The sequence below is a fragment of the Corylus avellana genome, chromosome 7 (assembly GCF_965113065.1).
Source record: "Corylus avellana chromosome 7, dhCorAvel1.hap1.2, whole genome shotgun sequence".
Lineage (NCBI taxonomy): Eukaryota > Viridiplantae > Streptophyta > Magnoliopsida > Fagales > Betulaceae > Corylus > Corylus avellana.
Window position 1 is genome coordinate 26,951,612 of NC_142496.1, and position 23,051 is coordinate 26,974,662.

The 23,051-nt window shown below is 35.4% G+C and overlaps 3 protein-coding genes across 4 annotated transcripts; 1 reads left to right on the forward strand and 2 right to left on the reverse strand.

Annotated features, from left to right (window-relative positions):
- The first annotated feature begins 8,451 nt into the window (after positions 1 to 8,451).
- LOC132184071 (seven transmembrane domain protein) lies at positions 8,452 to 13,775 on the forward strand. The gene is made up of 7 exons (XM_059597555.2): positions 8,452 to 8,593; positions 8,811 to 8,880; positions 8,959 to 9,018; positions 9,754 to 9,868; positions 10,041 to 10,156; positions 10,421 to 10,545; positions 13,348 to 13,775. The coding sequence occupies exons 1-7, from the start codon at positions 8,517 to 8,519 to the stop codon at positions 13,469 to 13,471; spliced, it is 687 nt and encodes a 228-aa protein (XP_059453538.1). The 5' UTR covers positions 8,452 to 8,516; the 3' UTR covers positions 13,472 to 13,775.
- A 407-nt stretch (positions 13,776 to 14,182) lies between these two features.
- LOC132184072 (uncharacterized) lies at positions 14,183 to 14,990 on the reverse strand. Its single transcript, XM_059597556.2, has 2 exons — positions 14,861 to 14,990; positions 14,183 to 14,791 (listed from the first exon to the last, which is right to left on the reverse strand). Exon 2 carries the CDS (start codon positions 14,767 to 14,769, stop codon positions 14,386 to 14,388), a length of 384 nt encoding a protein of 127 aa, XP_059453539.2. The 5' UTR covers positions 14,770 to 14,791; positions 14,861 to 14,990; the 3' UTR covers positions 14,183 to 14,385.
- A 714-nt stretch (positions 14,991 to 15,704) lies between these two features.
- LOC132184903 (B3 domain-containing protein Os01g0723500) lies at positions 15,705 to 20,877 on the reverse strand. Of its 2 annotated transcripts, none has more exons than XM_059598692.2 (6): positions 20,596 to 20,877; positions 18,588 to 19,176; positions 18,063 to 18,256; positions 16,961 to 17,447; positions 16,404 to 16,579; positions 15,705 to 16,301 (listed from the first exon to the last, which is right to left on the reverse strand). In XM_059598692.2, exons 1-6 carry the CDS (start codon positions 20,683 to 20,685, stop codon positions 15,972 to 15,974), a joined length of 1,866 nt encoding a protein of 621 aa, XP_059454675.2. In that variant the 5' UTR covers positions 20,686 to 20,877; the 3' UTR covers positions 15,705 to 15,971. The 2 variants fall into 2 exon arrangements, with proteins under 2 accessions (XP_059454675.2, XP_059454676.2); XM_059598693.2 differs by having other exon boundaries at positions 16,404 to 16,573; positions 20,596 to 20,876.
- Positions 20,878 to 23,051: the final 2,174 nt, after the last annotated feature.

A 23,051-nucleotide genomic window follows, 5' to 3' on the forward strand; every position in this document is an offset into this window, starting at 1 on the left:
ATTATCACTCCTTAATTTTTCCTCTTTTTCCTTTTTTTTTTTTTTTTTTTTTGTTAGTTGAGATATTATCGAATTAGTTGGACTGTTCCCTTGTCGCGGGACCCATATAAAGGAGGATCATCGTGTGCCTATAACCAGTTCTTATTGGGAATTTTAGAATGGCCACTGAATTTCAGAATGGTCATTTTTTGTTTTCACGGCTGCCTCAATCATCAGAGCATTGAAAATTATGGTAATTAAAAACTTTATATTTGTAGCTTATAATATATGCTTTCATTCGTATTCTTATTTAATTTCAGTTTTTTTTTTTTTTTTTTTTTTTTTTTTTTTTTTTTTTTAAATAAGTAATCATTTAAAATATATATATATATAACAAATATTTTATATTTAACACTCCTTTGAATCTCTAGTTTTACATCAATTTTCATGCCATTTTTATTGGGGATAGGAATTACAGGGTGTATATAGATGGGTTTCATTAGAGGCCTAGCTTGATGATTGCCTCATCGCTTGCGCTCTCACATCTTACTATCATTTTCCCACTCTTGTCACATGGACCATACAAGGTACTGTTTTATACTAATTGGTCTAGAGCTCATCAATGTTTCTCACTTTTCCTTCATTTGACTCTTTCTTTTTTTTTCCCCATTTTTCTTTTTTCTTTTTTAATAAAGAACGCCACTTTATGCTGTCAAATGTCTCCCTTCTCATCTCAATAATATAGTATAAGAAAACCAAACCTTAAATTGTCAACATCGGCAAAATAATTCCCCATTTGCTTTCCAAAAGGAATAACCTGCTCCCATGACGTATATATGGTTTGATCCTCATACTAAATATGTAAAATTATTGAGAATTGACTTGGGTTGAGTTTTAATTGGATTAAATCTGTCGGGATTCAGATATTTATTTATTTTAAAACATGACACAAAAAACATATATATATGTACCAATTCTAACGAGTAAGGGCAGATTGGGAGCTGTCATTCCCCTCGATCTTAACCCTTTTTATATATTGATTATAATTTTATTTAAAACTGAATTCAAGCGAAACCTAAATTATTGTTAAACACTCGTAGAAATGTCATAGGTTGAATGTTTGACAAGAACAAAAAACTATTGATAACATTTTAATTAATATTGTGTGAATAAAATGGGAGTCGTTTTTGTTTGGCTTCGGATGTTCTTTATCAAGAACGGCCTTGTCTACCTGGTGAAGTTGAAAGAAATAAAAAAATTAAACAGAGTTCGTAGAATAATCTTACTTTAAGAAGCATAAAAAAGTCAAATATGATTATTTTTTTAATGTTGTAGTACTGGTTAAAATATCACACCGGCTTGGTTGCAAAAGAATAAAAGTGAATTTATTTATGTCAGTTCCATTTGGTGGATTAGTAAAAGAGAATATATCAACAAGAAACTTTCAAAATGGGAAACGGAAGACACATGACAATATCAGATTCTTACCTTAAAAAAATTAGTAGAATAATGAGACATCATGCGAGGCGAGGCAGAAGAGATCAATAGCCAATGATAACCAATATGTTTTATTCAAACGGTAGTTTTTTGTTTTTTCTCAAACTAAGCGGGAAAATTTCTCCAACCAAATATATATACAAAATTGATATATGGTGTAACACATAATAAAACTCTTAAAGGCGGGCTTCTCCAGCTATTAAGCCAGCCCATTTTTGGCCCAATAAGGCCAGCCCATTAACAATGAGACGTATAAGCCGACTAACCATTATCCACTTTAGATCAACCTGACTTAGGCTGGCTGGGCCTATCTCAGTTAGGCTGGATGGGTCTAATTCACTTTATGGAAACGAGTGCATAGAGCTAATTAAATTGTATCTTAGCATTTGTCATCTAGGTATATTTGTTACAAACATTCATTTTAAGTCATTTGGAAATGTTTTATCATTTGATAATATCTTCTTAAAGGTTTTTATGAGAAATAAAAATCATCTTTAACCATTTTGATTTATAACCGTTTGTATTTATTACTTGGTTATAAGATATAACTTTTATGACCGTTAGTGTTTATTACTTGGTTATGAGATATAACTTTTATGACCGTTTGTATTTATTACTTGGTTATGAGTTATTAAATAAAAATTAGTTTTAATTGATTTTTACCGTTTTGACCGTTAGTCTTTAACAAGTTTTATTGTAGTTTGACCATTTTGTTATTAACAAATGTTTTACCGTTTTTGGTGTTATGACCATTTGGACATTATAAAAAGAAAAGAAAACATCCACAATCCCATGGTAGAGTGAGCTTGCAACAAGAAAGAAAGAAAGGCAAACTCATTTTCTTTATAAAAGAGTTTTGTCCTATTTTAGAAGATCAATTGCATAGAATTTTATTCTATTCAATTTCTATTTTCTCTTTGCGGTTTTTTTTTTTAAGAAGATCAAAGGGTTGTTCTACTAGTCTTCGTTATTGGAAGTGCGTCCTTAACGAAGGTAGACGCTATAGTCTAATCCTGTGAGGTTGCGTGTCAAAGGATCCGATCGCACCGAGTTATACACTCCGGGAGGCACGAATCAACCTTTAAGGACAACGCTCTTGCGTGATTCTATAGCACATTGTGAGATCTTTCCATACTCTACTTTTTATCTCTTGTATTTTAGTTATTTTATTGTTAATTTTTAGATTGCAATGATTTTATATCAATGAGAATTTGTGCACCATCCAAAATTATTTCCAACAATCTTAAAGGTTGATTATGATGGTTGCACAAATATTTTGATTAGTATCATAACAATAGTATTTAAATTTATGAGAAGTCAAATACTATAAAAGTTTGTGGTATACAATTCGCATACGAGAATGATGAAATCAATTCTTGGGTGGAAAGATTTTGTTGTGAAAAATTCTGATAATTGATTTGTTTATCAGAAAAAGAGCTTAATCTCATGTGTAGGTATTGAAAGTGAAAATATTTTAATTGAAAGAGTTTTTGATTATTTGAACTCAAATTTATGTTAATTTAATTTGTTTGTCAAATAATCTTTTATTGTTGGGTTACTATTCTTACAATAAATAGAGTTAAGCCTTTTTACGGATTTGTAGAACTTAGCATTTTCTTTGTTATGTTGTGCTAAGCTTGGCTGGAAAACATCCATGTAGATTAATAATAATAACAATGAGTAGTTTCTCATGGTGTGATGGAGAAAAATACATAGGCATTGCTAAATGTGTGCAGAGAATACAACTTTGCTAAAGATTTTTGCAGGTAAGCTCATTGTAAGAGGAAAAAATGTGGTGCGGGTATTGAGTCGATCGGTTCTCACAACACCTAGTTGGTGTGTAGTGGCGACAATCTATTTTTGAGGATATTGAGTAAAATCGTTGGCTCCACTGTGAGTTCTTAAATTATGATTCATAGATCTTGATTTATATTTTTCAAGACACGATATACAATTTCATTTATTAAAAGAAAAAAATCAAGTGATGAAGGTACTACTTGATTGAATTAAAATTTATATTATATGAATATTGAATCTGATAAGTGATGAACCTCTGGTTATTACTCTATTTCAAAATTGAAATAGCATCTAGCATTTTTAGTAGCAATGGCATGCTAGATTAGCATAAATACATTAAGTTATTTGGTAATTCCTCATCTATATCATTCAGTTTTTTAATTTTCCTGACATGATGGTTCAGAATAAAATATAGGTGATTATTGGTGTTCCTTTATATTGATGCTCATTTGATATATGATAAATTTATCATATCATTAAATTGATACCAATCTCGTATTTATGACAATGAGCCAATAATAGTTGATTATTATATGGTTGAGCATGATACCTTGCATATTTATTGCGGCTTTAGTTAAAAAGATTTTATTTTAAAATCTAAATAGAACTTGAAATATGCAATCCCTATATATATAATATATATAAGGATCATGTTAAAAAATCACAAGTGATGATTAATATTTTTAAAAAAAAAAACAGCTTTAGAACTGTCAATTGACAGAAAATAAAGAAGAGGAAGTGACACATCATACTTAGAGAAAGATGAGCTCATAGAAGTCATTTCTTAAAGCACTTGTGAGCTATTAATGAAAATTTATTTTCTTGTGAATATTTGGTTTATTCCATTAATATTTAGCATGATAGATTTATACATCTAAATCTTGGCTACATCAAGGGGATGAAAAGAAATTAGAATATTGGAATAAATGATGAATTCTATAATTGTCAGTTTTGGGTTATTCACCAAACTGTGGGGGAAAGCCATTATTTTGTTTGTCACATTCATAAGCATTGTTTGGAATACCTCGAAGTGTGGGGGTATTTAACAAATGTTATGTTACCCAAACCTAAAATGAGGAAACTTGGTTTTAAAACCTATGATTGTGATTTTATTGGTTTTACATGTAATAGTTCATGCTATAGATTCCTTACTATCAAGAGTGATGTTTTAGATTGCAATGCTATTATTGAATCTAAAAATGCTATTTTCTTTGAGCACGTGTTTCCTTTGAAAAATAAGGAAAAATTCTTTCATGAATTTTCTGTTGCTTCTAATAAATTATTGGTGATGTATAAGAATTGAGAAAAAAGCAAGCGGGCTAGAACGGAAGGAATCTCGGTAAAGATTGTATTGCTTATATTGTTGATAATTATTCAATATGTTATGATGAAGCAATTAAATCTCTTTTTGATGCATTTTTTTTGGTTAGAAGCTATAAATAACGAATTTGAATAAATTATGTCTAACCATACTTTGGAACTCGTTGAGTTACCTTCTAAGAGTAAATCAATTCGTTATATATAGGTGTTTAAGAAGAAGCTTAAACCGGATGATACAATAGATAAGTACATGGTAGACTTGGTAGCTAAAAGCTACAAGTAAATGCAAAATGTTGATTAATTGATACTTATTTTTCAGTTACTAAAATTGCATATATTGGAATGTTATTTGCCATTGTTTATATTTATAAACCTGTTGTACATCAAATGGATGTCAAAGTTATTTTTCTAAATGATGAAGAGATTTATATGGAGCAACCCGAGGGGCTAGTAATCCCCGGTCAAGAATATAAAGTGTACAAACTGGTGAAATCCTTGTATGGATTAAAGCAAGCTCCTAAACAATGGCGTTTGACAAGGTGATATTGTTTAATTTATATTTGATTAATGATGCAAGTAAATGCATAACAAGTTTTACAACAATGAATGTGTCATTATTTGTTTATATTCATGACTTGCTTATTTTGTGAACTAACATTGATGTTGTGCATGAACTTAAAAGATTTCTTGCATCTAATTTTGATATGTAAGACATAGGTAAAGCGAATGTCATGTTAGACATTAAGGTTATTAGAGATAATTATTACATTATTTTATCTCAGATATATTATGCTCGAAAGATGTTTAAAAGATATGAGCACTTTGATTATCCGCCTATGTTTACACCATATGATTCAAAAATATATTTGGTTAAGAATCACGGTGATTGTGTTTTGCAAGAAAAATATGCACAAATCATTAATAGCTTGATGTTTTGACAAACTGTATATGCCTTGATATATATTACATATATTGTTAGTAGATTGAGTAGATATACTCATAATCATGGTATTGAGCATTGAGATGCTATCTCTAAATTGTTGAGAAACTTTAAAGGCACAATTAATTTTGGTTTGTCATGTTGTGATTATCCTGTTATATTGAAAGGATATTGTGATGCTAACTGGATTTTTGATTCAGATAAGCAAAGCCTACTAGTGGCTATGTGTTTACTCTGGCTAAAGGAGTTATCTCTTGGAAGTCCTTTAAAAAGAATTGCTTAGCAATGTTTACTATGGAGTCAGAGTTAATTGCCTTGGAGAAGGCAGGAACTGAAGATGAATGGCTAAGAACCTATTGGTTAATTTATTTGTCTTTATAAGCTAACACAGTTCCACCTATGTGTTTATTGTGATTTTCAGGCTGCTAAAGCTCGAGCAAATAATTTATAATAAGAAAGTGCACAATATTGTGAGGCAGCTTATTGAGACCGGTATATGTCCATGGACTTTGTGAGGTCATAAAAGAATTCTACAGATTCTTTGACCAAGCCACTAGCAAGAAGGCTAGTGAGAGAAGCATCGAGGGGGATAGGACTGATACCCAAATCATGACACTGTGATTGATACCCAACCTCTGTGATTGGAGATCCCATGAATGAGGTTTAATGGGAAACGAAGTCACAAGTGAAATGAGGTATGGTACTGTCAATTTATGTTTATTAACTATCTTGTTGAAAAGATTAGTTATGAGTCCATCCCTATGGTGTAAGACAGTACAAGATGCAGAGTGATTAAGGATGAGATTAAAGCTCTTAATGGATCCATAGTCCCTACCTCTTGGGATGGGATGTTCCCTGCACACACTCTTGATGGATACCACCTATATGAGTGTGGATGTGCTATCTCCTATGAGACTTGGGTAGGTCTCTAGAGCGCTCATGAAAGCCATTTTATGGTGTAATAACAAAAGATGCAGAATGAGTAAGGATGAGTTTAAAACTCTTAATGGGTCCATAGTCCCTACTTGTTGGGATGGGATGTTCTCTGCACACATTCTTGATGGACACCACCTATGTGAGTGTGGAGGTGGTGCCGCCTCCTATGAGACTTTGGCAAGTCTCTAGAGCACTCATGAAGCCCAGAGGCGCATGGCCTGTATAAGGCGCCAACCCGCTATAGAACAACCCAATTTTCTTTATTTGATTTGATTTGACTTTTTGTTTATTTGATTTGATTTAATTTTTTGTTTTTGGAGAAAGTTATGTGGATGATAAGTTTGTTTAACTTGTGGATTTGGTTAAAAGAGTTTAACTCTACCACGATTCATTAAGTTCCTACTTATTTATCCTAGGTGTGGTTAAAACTTTCGAGTACCACATCGATGCATGCTTTCAATCTCTTTTTATTCTAATGTTTGTAACATGTGGGGGATTGTTGTAATATTTGTTACAAACATTCATTTTAAGTCATTTGGAAATGTTTTATCATTTGATAATATCTTCTTAAAGGTTTTTATGAGAAATAAAAATCATCTTTAACCATTTTGATTTATAACCGTTTGTATTTATTACTTGGTTATAAGATATAACTTTTATGACCGTTAGTGTTTATTACTTGGTTATGAGATATAACTTTTATGACCGTTTGTATTTATTACTTGGTTATGAGTTATTAAATAAAAATTAGTTTTAATTGATTTTTACCGTTTTGACCGTTAGTCTTTAACAAGTTTTATTGTAGTTTGACCATTTTGTTATTAACAAATGTTTTACCGTTTTTGGTGTTATGACCATTTGGACATTATAAAAAGAAAAGAAAACATCCACAATCCCATGGTAGAGTGAGCTTGCAACAAGAAAGAAAGAAAGGCAAACTCATTTTCTTTATAAAAGAGTTTTGTCCTATTTTAGAAGATCAATTGCATAGAATTTTATTCTATTCAATTTCTATTTTCTCTTTGCGGTTTTTTTTTTAAGAAGATCAAAGGGTTGTTCTACTAGTCTTCGTTATTGGAAGTGCGTCCTTAACGAAGGTAGACGCTATAGTCTAATCCTGGGAGGTTGCGTGTCAAAGGATCCGATCGCACCGAGTTATACACTCCGGGAGGCACGAATCAACCTTTAAGGACAACGCTCTTGCGTGATTCTATAGCACATTGTGAGATCTTTCCATACTCTACTTTTTATCTCTTGTATTTTAGTTATTTTATTGTTAATTTTTAGATTGCAATGATTTTATATCAATGAGAATTTGTGCACCATCCAAAATTATTTCCAACATAGGTTACTAACATTTCATTATTATCGGAGAATGATAAAAGTGTCAACAAGAAGTGAGGACTACTAAATCAAGTTCTATTAGTCCTTGAGCCTCTCCATCGATCAACAATGCGCGGAAAATCATTTTTTAAAAGAGAAGAAAGTTAGGTCATTTGGATGTGTGTTCTTAGACCTAGAAGTAGCCTCGGCTAAACTCCCAACGAAATACTTTAAGGTTTTATTTCTCTTTGTCTTGCCGGTACTTTTAGTTAAAGGTTTTGGATCACGAACAACTAGTTGTTCATCTTTATAATACACATGATTCAAACATGCATTAAAAACCACATGTGAGAATGCATTGGTCATGTCTGGAAGTCGGTTGAATATACTAGATTGTAGGTAAACTACGTCCATTTTATTCATTGGTAGTGCCTGGAATTCTTTCCCATCGTTGCCAAGAGATGGAGAACATGTAGCCCAACAATCCTAGGACGGCCACAACCAATTCATAATTGGGCCCAGTCGTTTGTCTAAAATCAGCTCCAGTATACGCTAATCAGATCAAGTGGGCTTGGCTTCAAGCCCATCGCACTAGCCCGCTCAAAGTGGTTTATTTCATTAATTATCAAACAACCAAGGTTTCTTCTATAACCAAACACCATCTGGCCCTCACTGGTTGCACTGGACTTCAGAGAAAGGGATTTGAGACACAGAGACACGGAGAATGACGGTGTTTCATTTCTTCAACTGCGCAATCCTCACATTCGGCCCTCACGCCGTTTACTACTCCGCCACGCCATTGTGAGTTCCGCTTCTCTTTATTTCATTCGAAGCTCAATTCCATGTCTTTGTTGTAACGGAAACCCTAACCTTACTCGAATCCCGATCTGATTATTCGACATTGGATGTTTCATAATCTCCATGAATTTGGAGGTTTGATTAAATTTAAGAAAAATCGGTCTATTGCTGTTGTGTCGATATGCAAATTGGTGTTGCTGTAATAAGTATGCGCGTGCAGGTCCGAGTACGACACGCTTGGTACCTCTGTTAAAGCTGCTCTTGTCTATCTCGGAACGGCTTTAGTAAAGGTTCGTCGACTTCGATTCTTGTATTACTCGGTGTCTTCAATTGAGATTCATACTTATGCCTTGTGTTTATGTTGACAGCTTGTTTGCCTGGCAACCTTTTTGAAGGTGTCGGAGAATGATAGCTTCGATCCGTATCAGGTAGTTTCGTCTTTCGCTTATGAATTGATTGAGGGAATACTAGTGGTTTTGTTTATTGAATCCGTGGCTTATGGATTTCCCTCCAATCCTTTCCCGCGTTGAAACTGTGTGCCTGTATCTGTATGTATATGTTCTTAGCATGCTAGGATCACTTATGGATGCAAATATGGAGCAATCTTCGGTAGAATCAACAAGTTTGCAATTTTGCTATATATATTCGTAGAAGTGGAGAGTGAATGGATAAAAAAGGATATAATTCTCTGTCTGTGTGTGTGTTTGGGAGGGGAGGGAAAGAGGGAGAGTTCGCCCGAACGATGCACTGCTTGTGTCACCTGCTAATTGAATAAAATGATAATATCTTTGTGCATCTCTTGGGTTTTCTCTGCTATTCAGGCATTTACATGGATTAAATAATCTCATATCTGTCTTAGCTGCCAGTGTATTTGTGTATGGGAGAGACAGAGAGGATGAGCGGTGTTTGAGGATCTAGATCAACTGTTGAAAACAGTTAATATTGAAGATACAAGAAACTATAACATGATTATATTCACTGCTTGTTAAGAATTTGCTGTTTTGGAGTTTTGTTAAGAATTTGCTCTTGATTGCTCTTTGGGCAAGTTGGAGTGAAATAAAGCTCCAGTATAATGTTATTATTTTTGCATTAGAACACTAACTTCCTTATTGAATATGAATTTGAGTCGTTAAGTGTAAATAATTAATGGCTTTCATTTACAGGAACTGTTGAAAGCTCTAATTGGTTTTATAGATGTTGCTGGGCTTTACTTTGCCTTGACTCAGTTGACTCACAGGAACATTTCTCAAAATCATAAATTTCAAGCAGTTGGACTTGGTGAGTCAAAGATTAACTTAACTTATTTCAAAAATCAGTGGCTTATTCTTTGGTTCCTAGATCAACTTCCAAGCACTAGTTTCTCTCTCTCTCTCTCTCTCTCTCTCTCTCTGTAACTGCATATTTGTTGACTTTATTATTAGGGCTATGACACCTTTTTACCTGTTGGTAGGGTGGGCTTTTGCTGATTCTGTTCTGCATAGATTGGCACCTCTTTGGGTGGGCGCTAGAGGACTAGAATTTACATGGGATTACATTTTGCAAGGCATTGAAGCAAATGCGAATCTGGTACATTGATTTCTTCTTGTTTCTAGTGTATTGTTTTGTAGCTGCAGCTTCGGACAATATCCTTACTTCTAGGCTAGTGATTTTGGACAAATAATATCCAGTTTGATATTCCAAAGATTCATGTAATGATCTTATAATGGTCAGATTCCAGGAGATCACATTTAGTCCTTTCGTTGAGTTAATTTTCTATCTTTGTTGGTTACTTTTCCCTGTCTTTTATCTTTCTTTATTTTTCATTTTTCTGGCTTCCTTTTCTGAGTTCAGGTGTTGATAATATCTCTTGCTGCATTGGGATCTTTGATGTGGCTCCGGAAGAACAAACCCAGGACTCTGATTCCCATAATATATGCATGTGCAGGGATTGTGGCAACCATGCCATCCATCACAAGGTCTGCTCCACAACATCCCTTGTCATAGCCTCTTAAAAGTTTGTGTCTAATTTGCATAACTGAAAATTGAGGCGTTACTCTAACACATTAAAACTTGAAACTTTTATGCTCCTGGCTTCCTTAACAACTACTGGTCAGTATGGCTCCTATTGCAAAATGCACTATTTTGAGTCATTCATTCTGTTTTCTGGGTTAGAAGACAGCAAAGAAAACAAGGATTACAGGGGAGCATTCCCGCTAAAAATCCTGTAATCTAGGGAAGAGGGGAAGGGAATGGGAATGCATCCAGAATACATCATGGAGGCAGCCCATTTGGCACACAAGTGGGCTTAAGAATTTGCTCTACGAGGGTTCTTAGAAGCAGAGCAACAAATAGAAGAGAGAAGATGAGATATATATGAGATCACTGGATGCATCCGCCAGTTGGATGAGAGAGAGCTGCAAGCAGGTATTGATAACCACCAAGGAGTCCCCTTCTAAGATCAGGTTGTTGAGGCCTAAAGGAAGGGTTTGCTTTGCCACTAAGATAGCAGCCTGTGCTTCAGCCATAGTTGGATCACACTGGGGTTGGATTTGGGTCCAGGCATGAAGAAAGCCCACATATGAGTTTCGGCAAACCACTTCTGTCACTGAGAAATGGTCCCTAATGGCCGCATCATAGTTTATTTTAAGAGAACCCTCAGGAGGGGAAGGTGTCTAAAGATGAAATTGTTAACTTGCCAACGTAGATGAATTGTATTAGGAGTAACACCTTCATGGACAGCTCTATTCTTAGCTTGCCATAGGAAATCTAAAGCAACAGAATCCAAAATCTGAAAGTGAATAATTTCTGCCTAATCAATACCCAAGAGAGGTTAAGGGTGAAGAATAATCCGAATCCATTCCACAATTGGGCAAGGAGAGAACTTCAAAATATCAATGGTCTAAAACCCCTCTCTCCAAAGCCCTCGAGAAAAATGGCATTCAGTAAAGAGGTGTTCTAAAGTCTCTGTGCATGTTAGGTAGAGGGGACAAAGAGAAGCTTCATCAGTAAGGTTCAAACTGTTGGAGATTTTTCTCTAGAGGGCCTTCCAATCTGAGTTGTGCTGCAGGCAGCCCTAGTTTGGAGTGGCCAAGCTTAAGGTATAAGGTAATTTAATGGAAAATTCTGTCCAAGGCGTCAAGTGTCTGTATAATTCAATCATCAAACAATGAAGAGGGAATATGGATGTCAAGAATCACGTCCACGAGCCACATGTTATAAAAAGCTTGGGTCTCAATGGCATGGCCAAGTGAGGCTTTTTTTGTAAAATAATAATAATAATAATTTAAGAGCATAATTGTATTTTCACACATTTGATAGGGGTATAGACAATTTTTCAGGCACACATGGATCACGTGATCCCATTTTCCATCCAAGTTGGTAGAAAATGTGAACGGAGGAGGCAAACTTTAAAGTGTTGGGTAGTTTGAGGGGGCCGATCAACACTTTTCAAAGTCTGGTGGGGTAAGTGCACATCCGGTGTCATTTTGAGGGGAGTAAGTGTAGTTCCCTAAAGAAGCTGCTTGAGGTTCAGAAGCCTTGGATTCAAACAAAAAGTAAGGTTTGGATTTCTTTTTCCTCACTAATGCCCAAAGGGATTGGGACGCCGAGGGTTGGAAAATCCCTTGGCAGTTTCCAATAACCTCTCGGCCGAGTGAGAGCAAAGTGTGGAGTTGTCTTCTGGCCACAGTGCTTGTTGCATAGCCTGAGATGGAGAAATATCAGGGGTGTGGCATCAAACAAGTTTGGCCTGGACAGTTCTGATTGCCTTTTAGAGGGGTTGGGGTGAGAGGAAAAGGGTGATTGCCTTTGAGAGGGGAAGTGTGTGTTGAGAGGTATTCTAGAGGAATGGAAGGTGCAGGGAGGGGGGATGTTGGCATGAAGGAGGGTGAGCTGGTGGAGCATAATGGGCTATAAGGTTGTTGAGACAAAATTGGGCTATGGTTGAGCATGGATGGAGGCAACTCATCTTTAAGGGTGGGCATAGAGAGATTGTTTGGACTTGGAGGGGTCACGGGCAAGCTAGGCTTGGGGTTTAATGCTGGAGAGGGTGTTTGGGTTTTCGAGCTCAAAGACTTCCTAGATTTTTAGTGATCGTCGAAAGAACCAACCTAGTCCAGGCTGGCACGTGGTAGTGAATATGGGAAATAAGAGGTAACATGAAAGGGAGTTTCTCTGCAAGTATTATATTGAGTTGTAACTGGTGAGCTAGAGGAGAGTTTGGGGAGATCCGGTGGCTGTGATATGAAGATGGGCCAGGTGTAAGGTTGAGATGGGTTCTTGGTTGTGTGGGGGATGGCTTTGAGATAGGTGACTGACAGACGCGTGGTTGCTTCAGTGGGAGGTTGACTTTCAGGGATTTTGTCAGAGAAACATTAGAGAGTGGGTAAGTGAGGAACGAGCTGGGGCTAAGTTAGGTGAACGCTCAACAAAAGATAAGGATGGTCCTCCTTTGTAAGCTTTGAACTCAATTTTGAGATAGAGAGCTCTAGGTGGAATTCAATTCTTTGTGACGTTGGTGGATCCACCCTCAAATGGGCCCCCATATGCATATCCAGTGGGAGAGATAGGGAAGAGGGGACAAGAGCTCATGGGTGAAAGATGGGAAGGGTGCAGAGAAAGTAGAAGCGTAAGGGTGAAGAGAACAGGTCTCTAGGAGGTGCTCCCCGGGAGAGCAGGCTTGAATAACTTTCATGTTTGTTATATAAACTCTATTGGCTTGGGTCATTCATTCTGATTATGCCAAATTATGATTTTTTTTTTTTTTTTTTCACTTGCAGCTATCTAAGGCGAGGTTTGGGCTGGCACTTTCCAAAGGTGGTAGGGTTTGAACTGTTCACGTCATTGGTGATGGCTATTATTAGTTGGCAGCTCTTTGCCGCATGTCAGAGACCCTCTGCCTAAGGAAAGCCTATCGTTCCTCCAGATATTGCTGACTGTAAGGCAAAGAAAGGTCCTCAAGGCAGCTTAATTTCTCACAGGACCAATTCTCAATTATATCCCTTAAGATGGCTTCGCTGTTTTGCCTGAATATCACGTTGTTTTTTATGTGGTCTGAGAAATTTATTGATCTATTTTTCTCCTTATCGTGACACTTGAGAGTAGATTTAGGGATTCAGAGTTTCTGCTGTGTAACCTCAGATAAATCTGTTCAGATAGAACTCATCAAGATTTTGGATGAAAATTGAGGTAAGTAGGCTTTATATTCCATGCGCTCCAGCTTTTGTGGACCTTGCATCTCTGACAGCTGCACAGTCGACATAGTCACATAAGATATTGAACTTCATTCTGTTTTGTTGCACAAACCTGACAAGTGACAACTTCAAAGGCACCCTCTGAATTCAACCGTCTAAAATTCGAATCTAGAACTGGCTAACCATAAATGAGAGGAATTGATCTTCTCAATTTCAAATGAAATAGAAAGAATTTATTTGACATTCTAAGATTTTGTTTACGGCGTCTAATGATGTCTTGTCATTATTAGATTCGTTCGATTATAAAATGAATCTTCTCTATTTTGCTTGAAATGAAGAGGAGCCTAATCTCAAGATTTCTTCACATCTTCTGTGTCTGACAAATTTAGGGAAGCCAATGCTCTACACGTCAAAATTTGAAAGACGCAAGCTATTCTGTTGGTAAAATATATGGCAGTCCAATAAAGCTTCAAAAAACTACTAAGCATGATCATACAGCTAAAATAATAATAATAATAATAATAATAATTCTGCACTGATACAAAGATAGATAAACACATCCGATGATTGGCAGCAATGGTGTGGCCAGTATTCTGGCTTCCATCTTTCTTCAACAACCGTTTGTTACTCTTCAGACTCCTCCACAAAAGCTTCAATTCGAAGAAGAACGAATCCAACCGCAACCCCAATGAGCGTAAGAACGTTCATTATGGCAGCAATCTTGAAGATCTCATCCGCAGCATTGCACGAAGAAGAGAGTGCTCCTCCTCTTCCACCTCCACCTCTCCTCCTACCATCTGATGTTGCTCTCAATGAGCCGACCACCTTAGCAAAGCACTGCTCGGTGCATTCGGGCAAACCAAGAGATACCAAACTGTTGTGAGCTTTGAGACCTCCAAATGAATTCAGCGCTCCTATGTACACCACGTTCTTCATTCTCTTCTGGGTCTTGCTCATCATAGCTCCGGCGACCGTTGCTGAAGCGAGGGCAGCTATTGCTATGGCCATTGCTAAAAGCCTCCCACAATCTCTATACACAAACTTTATTAGGACAAATTATGTACCCAAAGTAAGTGAATTTGAGGTATTTATCGATTACCTGTTTACGGGATTGGATTGAGAAAAGGAAGAGGGAGGGGGGATCAAAACGACACTTTTGTCCCAAGGATAAAGAATGAGTTTGGATAAGGTGAGACGAATTTTGGTTGGCTGACAAGAACTCACCTACGTGCTACGTATGTGGCTTTTGGCTGATCCTCTACAATGGGCAACACCCGATTGATATGAGTATCAGATATTCACGCTTCAGCACGTAGGCATAGTTCCTATTAAGTATAAGTGTATAACCGTCGACTTGAAGCAACTATATATATAATAAAATTAGAGTAATGCTAAAAATTATATTTTTATTACACTACTATCTCATCTTGTTGATGCGATTGTGCCAATAAGCCCTTGTTAAAAACGAAAAATAAATAAATAAAATTAATGGCTAATTGACATTGCCATGTGAGCGCGATGAAATGGTAATGAAATAAAAGTCATTTATAATTTTACTCATAAAATTATGTCCACTTTGTTTTGAAAGTAATGTTATACACCACTTTTATCCCACTTTATTGATTGGCACTATCAATTAATCTTTAATTTTTTTAAAAAAAATATATAAAGGTTATTGACAATATCACATCAGCAAAGTATAGGTTTTAGCATTTTTCTAGTTTTGATGTTTGCTAAAAGCAGTTTTTTAAAAAAAATGGCAATAATACCCCATCATCGTTGCGTTTTCAGACAAGAAGATTGTTTCACTGATGACAACCATACACTTCACATTCACAATTCCTTTAATTGAATGTAACCATGCAGGAAATTGGCAAGTGTTCAGTCTCAGAATGAGCAAATTCCTCAATAAATCTTACAATATTAAAATCATAACGATAAGCACCCACATCCAACAGCATAAAAGAGTTCTACCATACAAATTTGAAAAGTTTTTCTTCTAAAAAGAAAGGAGATTGGAAGGAGGCTTCCATCATTGTCCAGCACAACACACAGATAATTTAGCAAGCAATAGCTGTGAGTTATGCAGAAACTAAACTAGATTTAAAATTTGTACATGCACACAAATTAAAAGAGAAAATGAGTTGCACATAGCAACACCGTCCCTCCCTAATTTATATTCACCAAAGTTCTGATCTTTTTTACATGTGTCATGAAGAAGGCTTATTGCCGTTGCATGACACAATAGCTAATTCATTAGGTGTAGCTGCTCCACTCTGATGGTCGAGCCCTTTTTTCCCATTCCACGATATATGTACGAGCATTTCACATTTGCCAACAAGTTCAAAAATGCAGATATCTCCAATCTTAACATCATTCCCCCGAACAAACGCCATCCACCCTCCGCAAAAGGTATGCCCCATTCGCCCTTTCGAGTCTGGGACGGAGTTCACCGTCCAACATTTCCCTTTTAAATTACGAAGCACAATCTCAGTTTTGCAGTTAGGGAGATGTGCAGTAGAAAACTGGTATGGGATTTTCTGCAAGATAATAACCATTTGGTAATACAAATTGATGCCAAAAACAATTTTCAGAAAAAGAAACTACAGGAGAATGTGCAATCATGGATTTAGAAGACTCACCAAAGTATATGAACCACTGATGTTGAACTGTTTCATGATCCTCACAAAATTGGGAAAACAAGAAGAAAAAGAACGAGCTGCTCTTTCTTCATCAATTGCTAACAGCATTCTCATACTGCCCCTATTTTTTGAGCCTACTTCATCTTCTATGCCTTTTTTACTCCGGACAGCTGTGTCTCCATTTAGAGTTCAGAAACTGACTTAGAATGGAGAGAAAAAAAGAGGGATGGTTTTCTGAATGAATCTTGTAGATGAAAAATATTCAGATTTTTTTGGGTGTATGATTGCAAACAAAATAATATAAGAAGTCGCTTCTAAACATGGTGAAAAACGAAAAACACTAAAAACTAATATACATGACTGAATGTACACAATGAAAACTTAGATGCATTCCAAGCTTAATCTTTGACCAGAGATATATAGCATCCGTGGCCCAACCTAGCAAGCAATTGACTGAGAGAAGGTGGAAGTCAAAATCTTTGGGTGGAGACAACGATCCTTCTATTGAAATCAATTCTTAACTACAAATGCCAATAGAGATATAGTTAGATCCTTACCCAACTTTTTGTTGGCAGTTTTTGACTGAGAGCAAACTGGAACTTTGGCATAAGTCTTTGATGCGCCACATTGTTTTTTTACATCAATAGAGAAAGGCGATTCTTGACGTCTTTTTGATGGTTTAGGAGATTTCCCCCTTGTTTTCTTTGACAAACCTTTAAGACTCTTATGTGAAGTGACAGCACGCCCAGCACTTGGCCTACTACTAGCGACTTTTCCATTTTGGCAGTCTAGCTCTTCCCTTCCAACCCCAAAAACATGAACGCGTAATTCACACTCGCGTACAAGTTCAAAAATGCAGATATCTCCGATCTTGATGTCATTACCACGCACAAAAGCCATCCATCCACCACAAAGAGTATGACTTGTATTTACTCTTGTAGTGGGCACAGAATTCACAGTCCAACTTTCTCCTTTCAAATTCTGAAGGACAATCTTAGTTTTGCTGTTTGGAAGATGTGCCGTTGAAAATTTATATGGAATATTCTGCATGACAGAAAGCAGTTAGATAAGAGAAATCGACGAAAAGGCCAGCTTGCAGAAGAAAGCAACAATAAGCTGTAAGCACATTAGATTAATGCCAGCTGGATGAGAACCCTTAATAACCCTCAACTGCCTGAAGAAGTTGCATATGCAATAGAAAAAGGTAAGTGCTGTTAAATGCCATCCAAACACACATCTGAACAAGGAAAGGATGAAATTCTTTGTTACAACCATAGGGCTCAATGGTGCCAGGGCTTAATTGTGCCAGATTTAATACATAACCAAGTAAGAACTGTAAATCTCCTCAGGAGAGCAGCAAGTTTCTCAGTATAATGCAAAGTTAGATGGTGGATGGGTTGTGATATTTGTTAAGCAACAGTTAGGCCAAAATATTGGAGTCAAGGTAGAGTCTTCAAGATATGGATGTGAAAGAAAAGATTACCTGGCCAAGAAAAGACCTTCAGTGATATAACATATCATACGACTACAATTTTTTTAACCTTTATCTAGATTATGATGGGCTTCGTAGGGGGTACTTTGATGGACAAGACACAAACTTATGAAAAAGATAATTCATTTGAAAAATATAAAATAACAAAAACAAAGGAAACAACCCACCAGCGTATATGAACCACTGACATTGAAGCTTTTCATGATTCTGACGAAATAAGGGAAAGAGGAAGTGAATGATTGAGCTACTTCATGTGCTGACAACATTGACATACAACCTCTACCGCGCATGTACACATCATCCTCTTTGCTGACTCTATTATTGATGGAGGACTTTGTACTGAATGGAACGATGTCCAACACTGCAAGCAAGAATTTTATACTTTCATGAAATGTTTCTATACATAAATATATAAGTGCTCTTCTACGCGGTTAAAATTTGAGTATTCAACCATGTAAATTATGCTTTCTGCACATATATTGGTATACCATTACTCTGCAAACTTACTCTTTTATGCTTTTAATTTAATAAAAAAAATAATGAGCTCACATGCTTTATTTTACAAGCAGACTACTAAGGAAACACGGAAAAAGTAGCAGAATTATCAGGTCCTTAAGCCACTTGATTCTTTCTGTTGTGGAAGGCAGATTCTTGTCCTCAAAACCCAATAAATGTACAGTTGGCTTCCTTACCTCGCTTTTCTTTGCAAGCTTTAGATTGAAAGGACAAAGCAGAATTCCTCAGTGGGCTACCACAATGCTTTGGTTTTTTGGAGTAAATTTCTTCTTGACATGGTCTAGCCGCAACTGTGACCTCATGTCGGCATCCTTCCCCATCAGACATAACCACCTTGCCTTCCTGGTTCTTGTCTGTGCATTCTAAATAGAGTTGCGAAGAGCTCCCTCTCAATTTCTTAGGCACACCTTCAAAAATCTTTTCCGAACACGAAGCAGCCTCCTCTCTTTCTCTTTTCTGTCCCATACTTATATCAAGGTTACTAGGATCTTGACTGCATTCAGAATGAAATGCAGCTTCTTTCTCACATGAACTTTGATCAAAAACTTGCACAGTGAAATGCAACTCACCGTTATATCTGAAAACCAAAAGATCACCACATTCTATAAAATGATCCCTCAAAAATGCTGGCCATCCATGGCAGAGGAATAAACCATCATTCTGCTGAATTAACTCAACATGCCAAGTTTTCCCGCTAGGACCCACCAACGTCACTAGTCCAGATGTTCTGCCTTTCATATGTCTGATAAACCGTACAGGAATTTTCTGTGACAGATTTGAATTGTGCCGCCATCCAAACATGCAACACAAATTCCATGAGACAGCAAATCAGCAATAAAAAATAGTCACAATATGTCTATTATGCTCCCAAGTGGATGTTAGGCAACCCAACATCTCTTAGCAGACTGGAATTAGATACGAACAACACATTCTCATATTTAGCATATTTTGGGGTACTTTTAGATGCAATTCATGATGAATGACTCCCAACGATCTTTAGCCTGAATGGGTAGCCTAACTACAAAATTGGTTCCATTGCCATCCTGCAGTAAGTAATATGGCATGCCGAGTAATGCTAGATACCATCTTTTTATCCTCCTAAAATCCTCCTAAAGCTGATATGGCTTTCAAAATCACCATTGGATCAAAATTCAAGTATAATTCATCTAAAATTTAATGGTGATTTTAAAAGCCACATCAACTTTAAGAAGATTTTAAAAGGATAAAAAGATGGTACCTAGCATTACTCATGGCATGCCACATTACTTATTGAGGAAAATGAATTACCCAGTTATAATAATGCTTTTTAACTTTTCAAAAGATCAACGTAATGTGCAAGAGATGGAGCATGGGAGACGAAAATTTGGAATAGTAACAGACCATGGACTATTATAGCTTTCACGTATTCAGTTTTTCTACCTTTTTCCTAGCAACCAAAAAGAACATATTCGAGGAAGAAATAATGATTTTGATGGCCACCACATTAAAGACTCTAGGATGGAATTATAGCAAACAGCTACCAGAATGCAATATTTCAATAAATAAGCACCCAACTTGTATAGCTAGTAAAGGCCAGCCCTATCATATTTCACATATCTCTATCTTTATCCTCAGAATCATGACATAAGCATTTGGCCTCATAATCTTATAAATATACACTGAAACAAGAAATGTGTGCCACTGCTAGTTTGGGATTCTTGGAGTTTAATTTTTTTAATGTGTTTGTCTTGGCACCCATCTATTTGAGCAATATTTCTATGAAAGGCCAAAACTTATTTCACATTCTACCATCACACTAAGAAAATGAACAGAAAACGAAAAAAAAAAAAAAAAAACTTTAAATGATTTTCGAAGTCTAATGCATTTTTCCTTTTCCTCCTCTCAAATCCCATTACGTTAATATCACCCGTGAATCACATAATTTACTGTAAGATTACAACAAGCAATTAGGGTTTATGACTACCAGTAGACCCTGATAAGCAAGAAGCCAAGAACCTATTCTCAAATAACAATTCCTAACCTCTACATACAAATTAACAGCAAATTTTTGCACTAACCCTACTTGGTCAAGAAATTATGAAAACACAGTAACCCATCTAATGTACATGTGCACAATATAAATAATAAATAATATATATATAAAATGAGATAAAGGAAAACAAAACAAAACAAAAAAAGGAATACCAGTCTTTGTGAGCTTATAATAGAGGAGTAAAAGTCAAAGAAGTAAGGCCGCCTGGCATTCGGCAACTCCTGGAGAGTTCCTTTTTCCATCAAACTACTTTCTTACACCGAACAGATTCTATGTGATTTTCTCAGTAACCAAACAGCATTCCAAGACTTTCTCGGAAAAAGGAAAGAAAAATGAGATATCAAAATAAAGTACAGAGAGAGAGAGAGAGAGAGAGAGAGTTGGGTTACAGCGTCCGATGGTGATGATCGAATCGAAGCGGTTTGGAGTGCAGTGTGGTGTGTGCAGCTGATCTTGGGAAATGCCAGTGTGGGTGAGGGGGCCACCGCGCGTGTCAGTTTTGGAGCGTGTGATTTGCTCGTGGGATGGGTCTCTGGGTCCTCTGTTCGCCAGGTGGCCCAGATCGTTGTGTTTTCCTGGGCGTGTTTACACGTAGGATGATTAATAGCACGCGATGGAAAGCTGACACTGCCACGTCTGATTTACCCATTGGATCAAATTCAAGCCCCAATTCAATTAGTAGGTGATAAATATTAAATTAACAAATTAAATATATTCAATAGTGGAGATTTAAAGTTTTTTATATAACATAATTTCTATGGATTATTAGGGGTGCAAAGGCGGGCGGTTTTTCGTTAACCGCTCTAACCGCTTAACCGTATTAACCGCTAACCGCTATAACCGCCTAGCGGTTAGCGGTTATTGGGTTTACTAACCGTAACCGCTAACCGCTAACCGCATTTTTATATAATATATTTTTATAATTATAATTATAAAAATATTTATACATATAACATAATCACTTGATCATTAAATCACAATTTTTTTAAAAAAATAATTAAATCACAATTTGAGTATTAATATATTATATTATCATTTATATGATTATATCACATGAGATTGATCATTAAATCATTTGATTATATAATAACAAATTGTACATATATAATATGACATAACTCATAAGTATACCAATTCATACTAATACAACAATTAAATATCTAGAAACTTATTTTCAATGTATGTTATAAACTTATAAGTCTATATATGTTATAAGTCTATATAAGTCTACATATGCATATCAATAATATAAATGTATAATATCAATACTTAATCATATGATTCGATGACAATTCAAATACTTTATTCAAGACTTCAAGTGAATCATATTATTAATGTACAATGATGATATGATTCGTATAATATCAAATTAAGTAATTGACATTGGATTAAACAATGACCAATGTGTTACTTATAAACACAATTTAAGTATTAATGTATTATCATTACAATTTTAGTAATTTATATATTATCACTGTAATTGATATGATTATATCACATGATGACTTGATCATTAAATCATATGATTATATAATAATAAATAATACATATATAATATGACATAACTCATAAGTCATAAGTTTACAAGTTAATCATATGATTCATGTACAATGATAATCACAATTGATTCAATTGAATTAAACAATATATTATTTATAACTACAAGTCTACAATTTAATTAAAGCATTATTAGATACTTTAGGAATTTAAAATTTAGGAGTTTGAACATTACCATTTACCATTAGATATTAAGTTCAATTCAAAGAAAAAAGATTATAAGTAAATATGATAAGAATTTAAATAATTAATCATGTGAATCATATGATATAATTTAATGAGACTATATGATTATATAATATCAAATTAAGTAATTGACATTAGATTCAACAATGTGTCACTTATAATTACAATTGAAGTATTAATGTATTTTTTGAACATTTTTTAGAAAAAGAAATTTAACCATTTTTTGAACAATTTTTGAATTTTTTGAACCATTAGTAACAATTTTTTTAAAATTGAATCATTGATAGTTAATAGTTTTATCCTTCAACCTTTTTTTTTTTTAAAAAAAAAATTATATAGAAGGCAAAACTACATCGTTTTGCACCTGTATATATTCATCTCTTTCTTCCAACCCTAAATCTCACGAAATCTCAAAATCACTCAAAGTTGCTGAGCAGCCTCTCTCAAGTCTCAACTCTCTCAAACTCACCCGCTGCTCATGATCGGCTCAACGAAAATACTGGGTAGTTTTTTTCTCAAATTAGACAGCCAAGGTCAGTGATTTTGGGTTCATTTTCTTGGAGTTTTTCCCGAGCTACTTTGATTTTTGATTTCCTACTATTTTACAATTATTTCCAATGATTTTGGGTCATTTATTGTGTATTTGTTGATTATTGGGGTATGATCGGAATGGGTTTTGGATTATATTGGGCCCAATAAGATATTAAAAATACAAGAAAAAAAAAAATGAAGGTAAAAAAAAGCTCAAAAAGCCCTAAAGAAAGCCAAAAAAAAAAAGCTCAATTTTAAAAAAGCGGTTACGGGCGGTTATCTATTTCGCTAACCGCTAACCGTTAACCGCCTAACGGTTAGCGGTTGCGGTTAG